General features: G+C 37.1%; 1 protein-coding gene across 1 annotated transcript in view; it reads left to right on the top strand.

Annotated features, from left to right (window-relative positions):
- PPP2R2A (protein phosphatase 2 regulatory subunit Balpha) overlaps window positions 1-15399 on the top strand; it is an 85598-nt gene that overhangs the window by 46726 nt on the left and 23473 nt on the right. The window contains exon 3 of the mRNA XM_055300123.1: window positions 6567-6664. Within this exon, the coding sequence (XP_055156098.1) occupies window positions 6567-6664 (98 nt within the window). The remainder of the gene's footprint in view (window positions 1-6566; window positions 6665-15399) is intronic.

Below are 15399 nucleotides of genomic sequence, written 5' to 3' on the forward strand. Positions count from 1 at the left end.
ACACGCCATCTATTAATTTTCCCTTGTCTGATTTTTATGCTGAGAATTTTACAATTTTGAATCTTTGGCTGTCTGTACCATTTATCATAACCACTTAAGATAATAGGGAAGGTAGGTAACAAGAAGGAAATGTTATGGGTGATGAAATAAAAACAGACCCCAGTAATACTGCTATTGTCACTCTTACCACCACCAACTACCCACCACTTCGCCCTCAAAAGCAAGCAGTTATTTTGCCTTTTTAGAATGAAACCTGGCTGCTGATGGTTTAGAACGAGATCTTGGAAGAAGTGAAGAGTTCCATTTTATATAATACATTATAAATCCTTGGTTTTTATTAACAGTATATAAGATATAACAATAAAGGTAAAAAACATTGTGCTTATTAAGTATTCCTAATAAAAAATTGTGCCTTTCAAGCACAATCTTTGTGTTGCTTGAAATTTAGTCTCTGCCTAAAATTGCTGTGTGTTTAAATACACAGGTGGGCAGTTGAGAGGGAGTCTTCTCTTTTTATTAACTGTATTAGAATGTTATTTTATAAGATTAACACAGGCAGTTTTTTCATTTGTGAAATAAGCTTTTTTTCCCTTTTTTTTTTGGCCAGGGGTAATGATCTTATTTTTTTCTTTAAAAGAGGAAGTTTTTGTTCTTTGATTTTTGCTGTTTGTTGCTATTGGTTTGGGAGAACATGACCCAGTTGATACGTTGTAATGGGCCATCCCTAGAGTTTAGTATTATGACTCTTTTTTTTTTATGGTGAAAAAATTTATATTTAGATTTATAGCCGGCTGGACTCAGTGTAGATGATCCCAATTTTGTTGGCAACATCCAAACCATCATAGTCAGGAGCCAGTCGAACATACGCTTTCTTCTCTCCATCAGGCCTGATCAAGGTGTTGATCTTGGCCACATCAATGTCATAGAGCTTTTTCACAGCCTGTTTGATCTGGTGCTTATTGGCCTTGACCTCCACAATGAACACAAGTGTGTTGTCTTTTGTTTTCTTCATGGCTGACTCAGTAGTCAGGGGGAACTTGATGATGACATAGTGATCAAGCTTGTTTCTCCTGGAGGCGCTCTTTCGAGGATATTTGGGTTGCCTTGGAGCCACAGGGTCTTGGGTCGTCAGAATATAGGTGATGAACGGATCTTTTTTTTGTGACTGTGCACGCCTTTCAACACCGCTTTCTTAGCTTTCAAAGCCTTTGCTTTGGCTTCGGCTTTGGGAGGGTCGGGGGCTTCCTTCTACGCCTTCGGCGCCATCTTTGTGAGGGATTTAGTGTTCTGACTCTTAACAGTGAGGTTAATGTCTTTGCTTTTTTAAAGCATGTTATAGTTACTTTACTCTTAAGAGTAAAGTATTCTCAAGTTTTCATTAATAGTTTGTTTTAAAAGTAGTGTCCAGGAATCTAAATTCTCATGAAACACATTTATGTTTTCATCCTGCTGCTCCTGGGGCAGCAATCCCATGTTGTTAAGATTGTTTTATTTTACCCATAGCTTAGTACTTAAAAGGCTCAAAATTATCTTAGGTACAGTATTCTTGGCTTTGCAGTAGAAGTCAGTGTCCACTCTGTAATGTTTTAGACTGTCCAGTGTGGTAGCAACTAGCCATGTATGGCTAAAATTAGAAATTAAGGAGCCACATGTGGCTTGTGATTTCTGCATTAAACAGTGTAGATAATAGTGTCCTTCCATTGAAACAAAGTTCTGTTGAGCAGCACATGGTATACTTTCCGCAATTATCTACTATTTTTTTAAAATGGTATGGAATATTAGGAGGATTATTTTCTAGGAATAGATTTATTATTATTTTTCAAAAACTGATAGCAGTATTTGGCCAACCTTGCTTGGGTATAGTGTGTAATAGGAGCACTGTTTTTAGAACCATGCTTCCTCGCCTTTTGCAGATCATGGTATCCCCAGGAAGCAGTTAGGTCAGTATGACACTGAGGTAAATAGGTTGTTCATAATGGGAGGTTACAGATTTGGGTGCTTTTTTGCAGCATCTAGTCAAACTCCTAACCCATTCCTGATACTCCAGGATGCCATGGCACATACATTTCAAATCTCAGTTTTTTAGTGTTCTTCAAAAGTGATTCCTGTATATTTTTATTATTCTCTAAGCAGCACTTGATTTTGTTCTTTTATTCCTCCCTTTCATATGTCGTACTCTCAGTGAGACCCTGTGAGATCGTGGCATTTTACAAGTCAAAACAACTCAAAAAGCATCATCATAAACTTGGAGATTTAATAGGTGCTTGGCTATGTGATGGTTCTTAACACTTACACAGAAGACTGAGTATCCAGAAATCACAGTATCTCTTGTTTTGGGGGGAAGGGAGGAAGGAACACCATGATACAGTGCCTATTTATTTTTTATTTTAAGATTTTAATTTTTTATTTGTTAGAGAAAGAGAGGGGGAGCGGGAGGCAGAGGGAGAGGGAGAAGCAGCTCCCTCCCCTGCAGGGAGCCCAATGCTCCATCCGGAGACATGAGATATTGATTTGAGGCAGATGCCCTACTGACTGAGGCACCTAGGCATCCCTGGTTGGCTGTTTCCAAATTTTTTTCTTTTGTTGTCTTTTGGCAAGATGAATAGTAAGAAACACCAGTATCTTAAGAATATCTGTAAATTGAGAAAATTGTGTGCCATTCATCCAGTGTTTCTCTTCATTACTAACAGATTTTTTTTAAAGATTTATTTATTTATTTATTCATGATAGACATAGAGAGAGACAGAGACACAGGCAGAGGGAGAAGCAGGCTCCATGCAGGGAGCCCGATGCGGGACTCGAGCCCGGGTCTCCAGGATCACGCCCTGAGCTTAAGGCAGGCACTCAACCACTGAGCCACCCAGGGATCCCCATTACTAAAGGATTTAAAGTGGGTTGACTTCTGGGTGTATGGTCTCTCTTGATACTTAGGCTAGTTTAGTTGTTTTGTAGGATTCTTAAGTTTATCTCAACTGTGCCTGTTAAAGTTTTGTAACCTTTCTGCAAAGGTGGTTCAGTATTAAGCATTTATAACATGACTTTACTCTGGAGTTCTAGTTGTTGTAAAATAACCATTCCTGAGATGAGTGACCATTGTGAGAACAGATGTCTTTATTTCTTTTTCAAATTTTTATTTAAATTCTAGTTAGTTACCATATGTAAGAACAGATGTCTTATTATTCCTGTTGCAGCTTGCACTAAAATACTGGTCTTTTTTTTGTTCTCTGCCTCCTCCTTCTTTCTCTTACATGCACGCAGATGGAGACCTACACACTTCTCTTCCCCTCCCTATCACATATTCAATGACTGCATTCGTGAACCAGTACAGTCTTCAGTACCTGGGGGTAGTGTAATTAAAGCTGCTTTATTACTTGGTTCTTGTTCTGTCTTCTAAAGATAATACAGCTGTAGAATCCCCATCCTACATCTCTCTTCAGTCCTTTTACTATAATGATCTCCTTTCTGACTTAATCATCTCTATATTTTTTTCCTCTTCAGTTTACCTAAGGAAGATCAAGATCTTTCCCCCATTAGAAATCGACCCATCTTGCAGCATACCTATCTGTCCTGCTTTTCTCACTACTCAGCCAGGAAGCTAGCTAGTCAGGCTAGTCATACCATCATCATTGACTTATCACTGTTAAGTTATAGCCATGGCAGCTTATCTACCTAACAGGCAGTTATGATTTCTTTAATTTAGGTGAATGCAACAATTTGGACCTGGGAAGAAGATGAAATCATTTAAATACTGAGCCAACTCTGCCTGTATTCATTGGGTGAACAGGAAAATGAAATCTGGTGTTAGGTTAGCATTTTACCAAGTCAAGAGTTCTAGAGTTCAGATATTTTTGATGCAGCATGATTTTTATATTCAAATCAAGTAGCTTATTTGATGTGTTAGTCAAAGAAACCATAAACTAGTAATGCAGTAGGGGAAATTCGCAGAGTTGGACTGATGGCAGAAAGAATTTGCATCTCTAAGTGATGCTTGTGTGAGGGGTTTGAATTTAAAGATAATTTTATTAGGTATGATTTTTATTCCCTAATTTTAGAACCTAATCTTCAAATAAGAAGTGAGTCCATATATTGCCTGATATTGTTAGCTTCTACTTAGGTTTTGTCGCAGACATGTACTCTAATGTACTTTTAAGTGCAGGGACTGTGTATATTTTTAACCCTTTAACATATTCACCACAGAAGTTAAGTGCAGTACAGAGCACCCAATAGAATGGCTTTTACATTCGATTTCTTACTTGGCCCGTTGCTTGTGCAGTAGTGTGTTGCTTGCTGTTTACATATTAAATATTTAATATTTACATTGTAGCTTTTCCAGCACTGTTTTATTGTTGATCTTTAGTTTTGTACCATTGTGATCGGAAAATACACTTGGTATGATTTCAATCTTCATAAATTTGTAATATTTGTTAGGTCTCTATGTGATTTAATCAGGGGATTCCTCTGTGCCTGAAGAAAATGTGTATTCTATTTTTCTTGGATGGAATGTTATATATATATATATATATATTTTTTTTTAGAACCATATATTCTGAAGTATGCTTCAAATAAAAAAATGTTCTTGTTGAAAAAGAAAATAATTTAAACCAAATGTGCTCGTTTCAAATAGAGCATACCAGGGGGTAGGTGGGTAGGGGATGGGTGAAACAGGTGAAGGGGATTTTGAGTACACTTACCATGGTTGGCACTGAACAATGTTGTATAGAATTAGTGAATCACTATTTTGTACACCAGAAACTAATACATCACTGTATGATGTTAACTATACTAGAACTAAAATTAAAAACTTAAGAAAAATAGAATGACTTTTTAAGTATTTATACATGTTTCGCTTTGCAGTCCAACATACTCAGTTTTATACTTTTATGTTACATACACAAACACTAAACTTACTCTTTCCTCCTTGATGCCACTGACCATGGTGGGCTTCTGGGATAAGGTTTTAACCTGGAAGTGAGGTGCTGTCCATACCTTCTGAAGTTATATGCAAATTTTTGTGCACACTTAAAACATAGGCAGTTTATTGGCATAGCATGTGTAACTTCTGGTAGTTCTCAGAGTGTTCCAAAAAGGTAAAGTGCCTTGGTCCTAGACAGTAGAGAAAGTGAAGAAAGCTTTTCTTTTTTTTTTTAATTTTTATTTATTTATGATAGTCACACACAGAGAGAGAGAGAGAGAGGCAGAGACATAGGCAGAGGGAGAAGCAGGCTCCATGCACCAGGAGCCTGACGTGGGATTCGATCCCGGGTCTCCAGGATCGTGCCCTGGGCCAAAGGCAGGCGCTAAACCGCTGCGCCACCCAGGGATCCCAAAGAAAGCTTTTCAGAATCAAGCTGGTCTTGGAAAAATCAGTAAAAACAAAACAAAACAAAAAAAAAAAACTGTAAAATGAAGTTTTGGGCAGATTATTGTTAAAGATACATTGGTCTGTAATGTTAAGAATTTAAGGTATATAGTGTTCTTTTTTATATCAAGTCAGCATTTTTAAGTGAGCTAATATAGACTAGAAAATTACCATTTTCTGGTAGAAAAAGTTTACTTATTTCAAGTACATATAGATGGAGTTTTTCCTAACGTGGCATCATACTTTATAGTGAAGAACTTGTTAGTGACAGTGGTGATTATACAGTGTAGTTGCTTTATTTCAATGCCTAATTCTGTAACTTAGCTATTTTTTCCTTAGAAAAATGGCTCTGGTGTCAAAAAGCAAGCGGAAAACCCTGTAGTTTTATTTGATTTTACTGTGAAGTTAGCACTGACTTTGGGTGTAACAACTGATTCTAGTAGCCTTTGCAGTGTTTGGGAGTCGGAAGAAGAGTTGAAGGTGCATAGCAAAAGCATTTCTGCTATACCTGTGTTCTGTTTGCAGACTTTTGTTTGAGAGCCCATAATTTGAATTAATAGTTTGGCTGCTAAAATTCCATCTGAAATTATTTTTTCATTTAAAATTTACCCATTTCTGGGGTTCCCTGGCTGGCTCAGCGGTTTAGCACCTGCCTTCGGCTCAGAGTGTGATCCTGGAGTCCCAGGATTGAGTCCCACGTAGGGCTCCCTCCATGGAGCCTGCTTCGCCCTCTGGTGTCTCTGCCTCCCTCTCCCTCTCTCTCTCCCATGAATAAATAAATACAATCTTTAAATAAAATAAGATTTACCTATTTCAGTTATATCTGCTTTAATTTTGTAGGCCACCTTTGGATAAAGTTACCTTATCAAAAGATATAAGAAAGAAAATTAGCATAATTATTGTTTAATGATGCTATCAAGTGTTTCACAAATTGTTGATTACATTAATGATTTTAATGGAATACCAGTAAATCACTAGTATTTCAGTATTTCTTGTGTTCTTATTAAAGTAGTGTCATATTTATTCCAGAGAGTGTTCTTTTGGAAAACCAAAATACTCATAAAAGAGCTTTAGGTTTACTTATTTCTGATGACAGGTTGATCTATAGGCTTGGACTGTGTTAGGATAAACATGCTAAATTCTGAAACTGTAGTAATTTGGGAAAGAAAAACTAACATCATTTTTTCTTTGTTTTTCAATTATACAGCAGATATAATTTCTACAGTAGAATTTAATCATTCTGGAGAATTACTAGCAACAGGAGATAAAGGTGGTAGAGTTGTCATCTTTCAACAGGAGCAGGAGGTAAGTGTTTAAAGTTTAATATCTAAATTTCAGTTTGTTCTTGGGGCTAGAACTTGTGTTGCACTGAAGTATTTCATCAGAGGATGACTTTTTTCCCCCTCTTTAAAGAAGTATCTGTTTATCAAGCAGAATGCCCAACGGATAGATAGCTCTGTTTCTCTTAGCTTTGTGTGTTTGTGTGTATGTGTGTGGTTTTGATTAAAAAACTTAGCACTTTAATTGTTAGAAGATTTGGTTAGAGAAAGGAATAGGAAGTGGTGGAATTAATCCAAGATTTTAATTGGTTTTGAAGCCTTGGCCCTTTTTTTTTTCTTCTTAAAACTCCATAAAGCAAAATTGCTTTGATCTCTTCTCAATGCCTAGTTAGCTTTGTGTACTTGGGGGTGGGAGGCTAGTTTAAAGAAAAAACTGCTCAGTTATTTTGACATCAATTCATACTAATATTGTTACTGTAGTTTAAATAAAGTAGTTTTAAATAACAATTGCATGTATACCCATATAATGTAATTTATAAACCCAGTACCCATTTAAAATGGAGTTGATTTTAAAACTTTCCTTTTCTCTTTGAAGAAAGGAATTTCTCATTGCAGACTCTGGAGATTAAAGTGAGGTTTTGTTTTGGGTATAGCTTAGGCACACTTCTAAATCTAATTGACAAGATTTCTCACTAAAATCTTATGCTAAACAAAATTTGTCACACTAGAGATTTTCCCTTGCTCTCTTCCTCCATTTGTAGATCAAAGTTAAACCTTATTTAAAATCATTTATTTTGAAACATCCTGTTCCTGTCTATATATCCAAAAAGAGTTAAAGTAATGCATAAATTGCAAGGTTTTACAAATAGACGTCTAAATCATAACAGAGAGTTAGGTTTTAAAGGGTTGTGAAGTTCCTTAAATAAGCAAAGAATCTAGTAATAATACTACTACTTTGCACTTCTATAGCGCCTTTGACCTGAGGATCTCAAAGTGCTTTACAAACACTAATGAATTAATCCTCACAACACCCCAGTGAGGTAGGTAATTTAATTTTAAAAGAAATGATTAATAGTGTCTGATTAGAAGATGCACAAACCCTAAATATGTCTCCTTTTATTATTTTTTTGGTTGGAAGACAATATGAAAAGACTCAGGCTTTTCTTGACAAAGACTGTTCTTGTGGGAAGCCGGGGGGGGGGGGGGGGGCAAAATCAGTTTTCTGTTCCTGTTTTCAAGCTACTAAAATCATGACCATAGGAAAATACTTAGAGTTGAAATGGAAGCTTACAGATCATTACAGTTTCCCTTTCTTTACAAATGAGAAAGTCAGGATATTAAGAGATCGCTTGATTAGTGGCAGAACTACGAACTAGAACCCAAAACTTTTGACTTATCTTTTCAATATTCTTCAGTGCCTTTTATGTTAAATAACCAAATATGAATGTTAATTTTGTTACTCAGAAATTAGCTGGCATTCCCATAGGCATTCTCTGCCCTTGAGTGTTTTTGTTTTGTTTTGTTTTGTTTTACTGGAAGTTAATGACTGTCTACACTTTGCTTTTGTTTTAAAGAAAGGTGTTTGGGGATCCCTGGGTGGCGCAGCGGTTTGGCGCCTGCCTTTGGCCCAGGGCGCGATCCTGGAGACCCGGGATCGAATCCCACGTCGGGCTCCCGGTGCATGGAGCCTGCTTCTCCCTCTGCCTATGTCTCTGCCTCTCTCTCTTTCTCTCTCTGTGACTATCATAAATAATAATAAATAAAAATTAAAAAATTTAAAAAAAAATAAAATAAAGAAAGGTGTTTGGAGCTTTCTATAAATGTACTCAGAGTAATAGTTGAAGCCTGTTAGTAATACCTTAAATTGGAATAAAAGGTCTACAATGGAGTTACTGAAACTACTTGAACATTTTAGTTGTATTCGGAAACAAGGCCAAAAATTTGAAGTAAGGGGATCCCTGGGTGGCGCAGCGGTTTGGCGCCTGCCTTTGGCCCAGGGCGCGATCCTGGAGACCCGGGATCGAATCCCACATCGGGCTACCGGTGCATGGAGCCTGCTTCTCCCTCTGCCTGTGTCTCTGCCTCCCTCTCTCTCTCTCTCTGTGACTATCATAAATAAATAAAAATTAAAAAAAAAAAAATTTGAAGTAAGGATTTCTTTTGTGAAATTCTACTGAAGATTCTAAAGTGCTAATATTTAAAATACATAAGGGTATGTATTTTATGTATTTTGGCCCTTTTGAGAAGGGCCACTGGTATCTATCATTCTTAACTGCATTTAAGAATTTAAGACCAATTCATTATCTAGAACCTCAGATTAGCGGTGCGTCTGTCATCTAAGAATTGCTTAGTTGTAAGTATCATTTTTTAAAAAGTGATAGGTTAAATAACAATGATGTGGGGATCCCTGGATGGCTCAGTGGTCTAGCGCCGCCTTCTGCTGATGGCCTGATCCTGGAGACCCAGGATCGAGTTCCACATCGGGCTCCATGCATGGAGCCTGCTTCTCCCTCTGCCTGTGTCTCTGCCTTTCTCTCTCTCTCTCTCTCTCTCTCTGTCTCTCATGAATAAATAAATAAAATCTTTTTATAAATAAGTAAATAAAATGAATAAGATGTAATAATTGGTTTCCTCCTTTGAAACTTGATCTTGTTAATATTAATTTGGCGCTTGTTACCTAATTTATTTTCCACATAAGCCATATCTTAGACTGGATCTTCTAGTATGGGGCTGTCTTCAGGATAGTCAATTTCTTTTTTTTTTTTTTTAATTTTTATTTGTTTATGATAGTCACAGAGAGAGAGAGAGAGAGAGAGAGGCGCAGAGACATAGGCAGAGGGAGAAGCAGGCTCCATGCACCAGGAGCCCGACGTGGGATTCGATCCCGGGTCTCCAGGATCGCGCCCTGGGCCAAAGGCAGGCGCCAAACCGCTGCGCCACCCAGGGATCCCAGGATAGTCAATTTCTATGTCACTGTTTATATGCTTACATCTAGAGGCACCTTTTATATTAGTACCTAATATATTTAGATTAGTTTTATGAATCCACACCTATTTTATCTGTAAAACTGTTATAGTTTGAAAAGTGGAAGAGAACTTAAAAGATGGTCTTTTCCTAATTTTTAGATAATCACAGGAAAGGTTTGTATCAGAAAGTTACATTCCTCAGTTTAATAGCAGAACTCTGGAATTAGAATTTCAATCTCTAAATTTCAGTCCACCTTCTAACAATCACAGCTATTATGCATACATTTCAGGGCACACTGGTGCTTATCCATGGAACATTTCTTAGTCTCTGATAATGATGCTAGCTGTGTTTGCAAAACACAGTGACGTTTGCATTATTGTGGCTTTATCTTCTCATCCATTGGCTGGGTTCCTTGCTAAACTTCACTTAACTAGCACTTTGAACTGATGACACCTTTAACTTCTCTTTCTGTCTCACTGTGTTACTCTTTGAATGTGGCAGATCCCCTTCTTGTCATCCTGTTGAGTACCTCTTGCTGCTTGTTCCTTTGTTCCCCTGTCAAAGAAACTGAGTAGTCATTTAGAGGGTCCTCATTCTGTTCCAATATATTTCAGTCTTTTGATCCTGTAACATTTTTTGCTGTCGTTTAAAAATATTTTTATGACTAATATGTTCTTACAGTTTTCTATTGGATAGAATCTCTTGATAGAAGCAGATCATATAGGGAAATTGAGGCACAAGGATCAGATGATTTCCATGAGGTATCCCACCTGTCCTGCTTTGATATCCAATCTAGTTTTTATAGCATGTCCTAAAATAAGTGAACAATCTTACTGATTTATTTTCATAGACAACAAAGTAAATGATAGGATCTATTCTTTTTGATAATGAAAATATTAATACAGGTTTTCTTGGGAGATTCCAAAGAACTGTTAGAATAGGTGTGGTTGGTGTTCTGTATTTTTTTGAGGGATCTTTGTTTTATGGGTGCTCAAATTAGTTCATCGGCAGTTGTTGAAATAGCTGTTTTCCTACTGACCTTGTTTGCTCAGACCTTCAGTTTTCTCTGAGGCTTTCTGATGTACATGGTAAGTTAAAATGTGGGGGGGATGATGATTTTTTTTTTCAAAGGGATAATTAAGGAGAAAGTGAGAAGGAAGATTGGTCCTTTTTTCATTTCTTCCTAGATTATTACATGGCCTTTGTTTTCTGTTTTCTAGGTGTGCTGGTAACTTTCTAGGATTTTTCTTTCTCTCTCTCTCTCTCTCTCTCTCTCTCTCTCTCTCTCTCTCTCTCTCTTTGTTCTTATGTGGTATTCCTAAAATCCCTTAACAAGATAGAGAAGAAACCAGAAATCACGGTTATCATGAAAGATAAGTGGGGCTTTAATATGATTGTATTTTAAAATTATTTAGAAAGACTAGAATGGGGCTCAAAAGCAACAAGATGTTAACAGAATTTCTACCATCTATACAAAGGAGTTGATTTAGTTTGATGTTTAAGTGAAGAAATAGAACCCACTCATTGTTGTAGGTGATGTGGCAGCATTCACTTAACATGGTATTTACTGGTGCACCAATCAGAATAGCAAATTTAGAAATGTCAGCGGGGAATGGTCAAAGGAACCAAGACTGTGTAGTAGCCAGAAGGGATGATACTAGAGTTCTGCTATTTAGAGATCCGTGTGAGAAGAAACGATTAGTTTCTTTTGTATATGGAAATGTGTGCACAGGAGTTGGATGCCTGTCTGTCCGAAATATTAGGGAAAGAATACATGAGAAGTTCAAGAAAATACCACTGTGGTATCTTCCAAATCAGCGTATCTGTAAAATGAGATTTCTTTTCTAAGCTACCAGGCTTTCCCGGTCTTCCTTTTTCATTCACTCTTTGATCTAAGTTTGTGTTTTTCAGATTGTAAAATGTTAGAACCACATGGGAACATGTATTTCAAATGCAGATTCCTAGACTCTATCTTAGAACCACTAAATTAGAATATCTGGAGGCCTGAGATTCCAGTTTTACTTTTTTTTTTTAAGATTTTATTTATTTATTTATTCATGAAAGAAAGAGCCAGAGACACAGGCAGAGGGAGAAGCAGGCTCCATGCAGGAAGCTCCAGGATCATGCCCTGAGCCAAAGGCCAAAGGCAGATGCTCAACTGCTGAGCCACCCAGGTGTCCCCCCCCCCCTTTTTTTTAAGTCCTTTGAGGACTTCACCTGGTAGAAGAAAATGTAAAATTGAAATTGTCTGCATTCCAGTACCAGAATAATGATAAAAGCTCCAAAATACAGCTTCAAGTTTATGTTACCTAAAAATACATTTAAAGTTTTCCCAAGAGGGACACTTGGGTAGCTCGGTGGTTTAGCGCCTGCCTTTGGCTCAGGTTGTGGTCCTGGGGTCCTGGGATCAAGTCCCACATCAGGCTCCCCATGGAGAGCCTGCTTCTCCCTTTGCCTATGTCTCTCCCTCTCTCTGTGTCTCTTATGAATATATAAAATCTTTAAAACAAAATAAAGATTTCCCAAGATAGATCAAATGATACATACAGAAAAATGCACAGAATCAAAGTGTATAGTTCTGTCAGTTTTCACCAAACATACAGACTTGTGTAACTCTTCCCCGGATCAAGAAATTGGATATACTACTGGTACTTCAGAAGCTTTTTCTGTCCTTTCTGTCAGTACTATGCTCTACCAAAGCTAACTGTGATGAATTTGTTTTGCCTGTATTGAACTTTATATGTATATGGTCCATTCATAGAAATTAAGTGCTAATTTTTTAAAGATTTTATTTATTTATTCATGAGAGATACGGAGAGAGAGAGGGGCACAGACACAGGGAGAGGAAGAAGCAGGCTCCGTGGAGGGAGTCTGATGGCGGGACTTGATCCTGGGTCTCCAGGATCACACCCTGGGCTGAAGGTAGCGCTAAACCGCTGAGCCACCAGGGCTGCCCCTAAGTGCTAAAATTTATAGGGTTTTTCAAGAGTTCTCAACCTTTGGTGTCATGGATTTCTTCAGCAGCCTAGTTGGTACATAAAATTAGAAGACACCTTTATTGAAAAATATTTTTCAATGTTAAACACTTATTGAGTAATATGTTTTTTTTGTGGACAGCAGCTGGGGTGTGATTTTAAAGCATGTCATTTCTATAGTGACAAAGTCACAGATGATGCTAATATGGTGGTTTATTGCCTCTATCCATAATTGAAAGAAATACTGAATTTCAGCCAGATATTAGTCAGAAAAACCTCCACTACATCCAAGTTCACAAAATCTCTGGGTTCTAGGCATCAATAGGTAGTATGTGGACCTCAAATTAACAACCCCTGGCAATGCAGTCTCCTTTTACCAATATAGAGACTAGGGGCCCAGACAATAGGTTTACTCATCCAAAGTCGTACAGTTAATCTTCACAGCAAAACAGTGAAGATGTATGCACACTTGCTATTGTGTCTCAATTTATTACCAATTTATAAATGAATTGAGATCAGAGAAGTAACTTTTCTAAGATCCCACAACTAGTGAAGTGGGTAAAAGCTAATTCTGTATAAATTGGAATGAATACCCACACGCTGAATATTTTTTAACAAATGAAAAAAATCAGACTTCTCTAAGTAATGAGTCTAAGTGCTGTAAATCACGCAGGAAAATCATTTCCGTCACTTTATAGTAATGAAGAAAGTACTTGATTTTGACTTTTTAATAGTAGCCATTAATGAATGATGTTGTCTCCTATGGTAGGTTTAAGGAGAGAAAAGTTGGAAAGAGTTTTACATTGAGAGCTTAAGTACCTGGAGTTCTAGTCCTCATTTCTATTTGTTCGTGAATTCATGTGGTCACCTCTCTTTTTAAGATGTCTGTTGTACACATTTCTATCCAACCAGCTGTCACACACTTATCAACTACCCACTAACTTTTGAGGATCAAGTTTATTTAGAGTATATTTTTCAGAAGTTGATTACCATTTAAAGTACCTTTGTTGATTACTGATAATATCAGTATGAATGCCACTAAACAACTCTTAGGCAAAGTAGGATTCCTTTAAATGTTATTTTTCTTAACACTAGATTAGATCTTAAGTAACTGTATATAAGGTTATGAACATTTTTAAGTCTTATATTGGCCAAATCTCTTTGAGTAAATTTTACCAATTTATACTTCAAAAATGTCTACATATAGATAAGAAATAAGATGATAAATTGGTGGTTGAAAAGGTGTTCACTGGGTTTTAGTTTTACCTAACCTCTTCATATTTGCAATTATTAAAATTATCTTCTTTATGCCCTGTTTTTTCTGATGGTGTATTTGTTAAATTGATTTGTATAGGTCACATGTTGTCAGAATATGTTTTTTCATGAGGCTGTGTTTTTCAGTTTTGTAGATTGGCTGCCTTGGCTGCCTTTAAGTTTTGTTTACGTTGTTGGTTTCCTGCCTGCATTATTTAGACATTTACTCATATTTCATTTGTTTCCATTTCATTATCTGTTTGAGATGTATTACCCTAATTAATATGATTTAGAAATCTTACCCTCCTTTACTTCTCCCACCCACTCCCAAATTGGCAGGCAGATTATTCTAACATATTTATTGCAAATCTTTTCACAATGATCGTTTTAAGTGCATTTTTATCAGACAGAACATTTTTTATAGAGTTGTATCTAATCTTCACTATATTTTACTTTTTTAAAACCTAAAGATGTTGAAGTACTTATCTTTCTCATTTTTCCCATATTGTAATTGAGTTGTAAATACAGGTTTTACACTTGATCTTAGCCAAAAGGCCGAGAAGCAATACACACACAGACACTTACATACATACATACAGGTTTTGAAATTTATTGATGTTGGTTTCTTTCTCAAATACCTCTTTATGGGGATCCCTGAGTGGCTCAGCGGTTTAGCGCCTGCCTTCAGCCCAGGATGTGATCCTGGAGTCCCTGGATCGAGTCCCACATCAGGCCTCCTGCATGGAGCCTTGCTTCTCCCTCTGCCTGTGTCTCTGCCTCTCTCACTCTCTCTGTCTGTCATGAATAGATAAATAAAATCTTTTTTAAAAAATACCTCTTGGGATCCCTGGGTGGCGCAGCGGTTTAGCGCCTGCCTTTGGCCCAGGGCGCGATCCTGGAGACCCGGGATCGAATCCCACATCGGGCTCCCGGTGCATGGAGCCTGCTTCTCCCTCTGCCTGTGTCTCTGCCTCTCTCTCTCTCATTCTGTGTGACTATCATAAATAAATAAAAATTAAAAAAAAATACCTCTTTATGTTCTTTTCAAAATAAATAACTTGGTCAGAATAAAGTGTGTTGCAGGTTTCCCTATTTGAGAAACTGACTTTAGATTCCTTGAATTCCATGGCATGGTATGTTTAGCTGTATCATCTTGTCTCTAAAAGGCATAATATGGATTGATGAGACTCGGTCCCTATCTGGAAGAAAAACTGATACTTGAACATTACTCATTTTCTCATTTAATTCTAAAAGCTGCTCTGTCACACCAAAGGTAGAGACAATAAATTCTATTTAAAACATCAGGAAATTGAGGTCTGAGGATTATTTAATGAATCTGAGGTAAAAATAGATAAAATTAGTAGAATTATTATTTTTTAACCTAGTGCCAAATGGGGTCCATCTGCTGAGTCTTGTATCAGAGAAATCAACTCCTTAAAGAGTCCCAAGTTGTCTACAATGGATGTTTCTTGGTATAGTTGATAGAGTAGGCATTCAGTGAAGGGGCACAACTTACTTTTGAGTGTAACTTAATAAGTTCCCACAAAATCTTGAAGTATTCCAT

This window comes from Nyctereutes procyonoides, unplaced genomic scaffold (assembly GCF_905146905.1).
Source record: "Nyctereutes procyonoides isolate TBG_1078 unplaced genomic scaffold, NYPRO_anot_genome, whole genome shotgun sequence".
In the NCBI taxonomy this organism is placed as follows: Eukaryota; Metazoa; Chordata; class Mammalia; order Carnivora; family Canidae; genus Nyctereutes; species Nyctereutes procyonoides.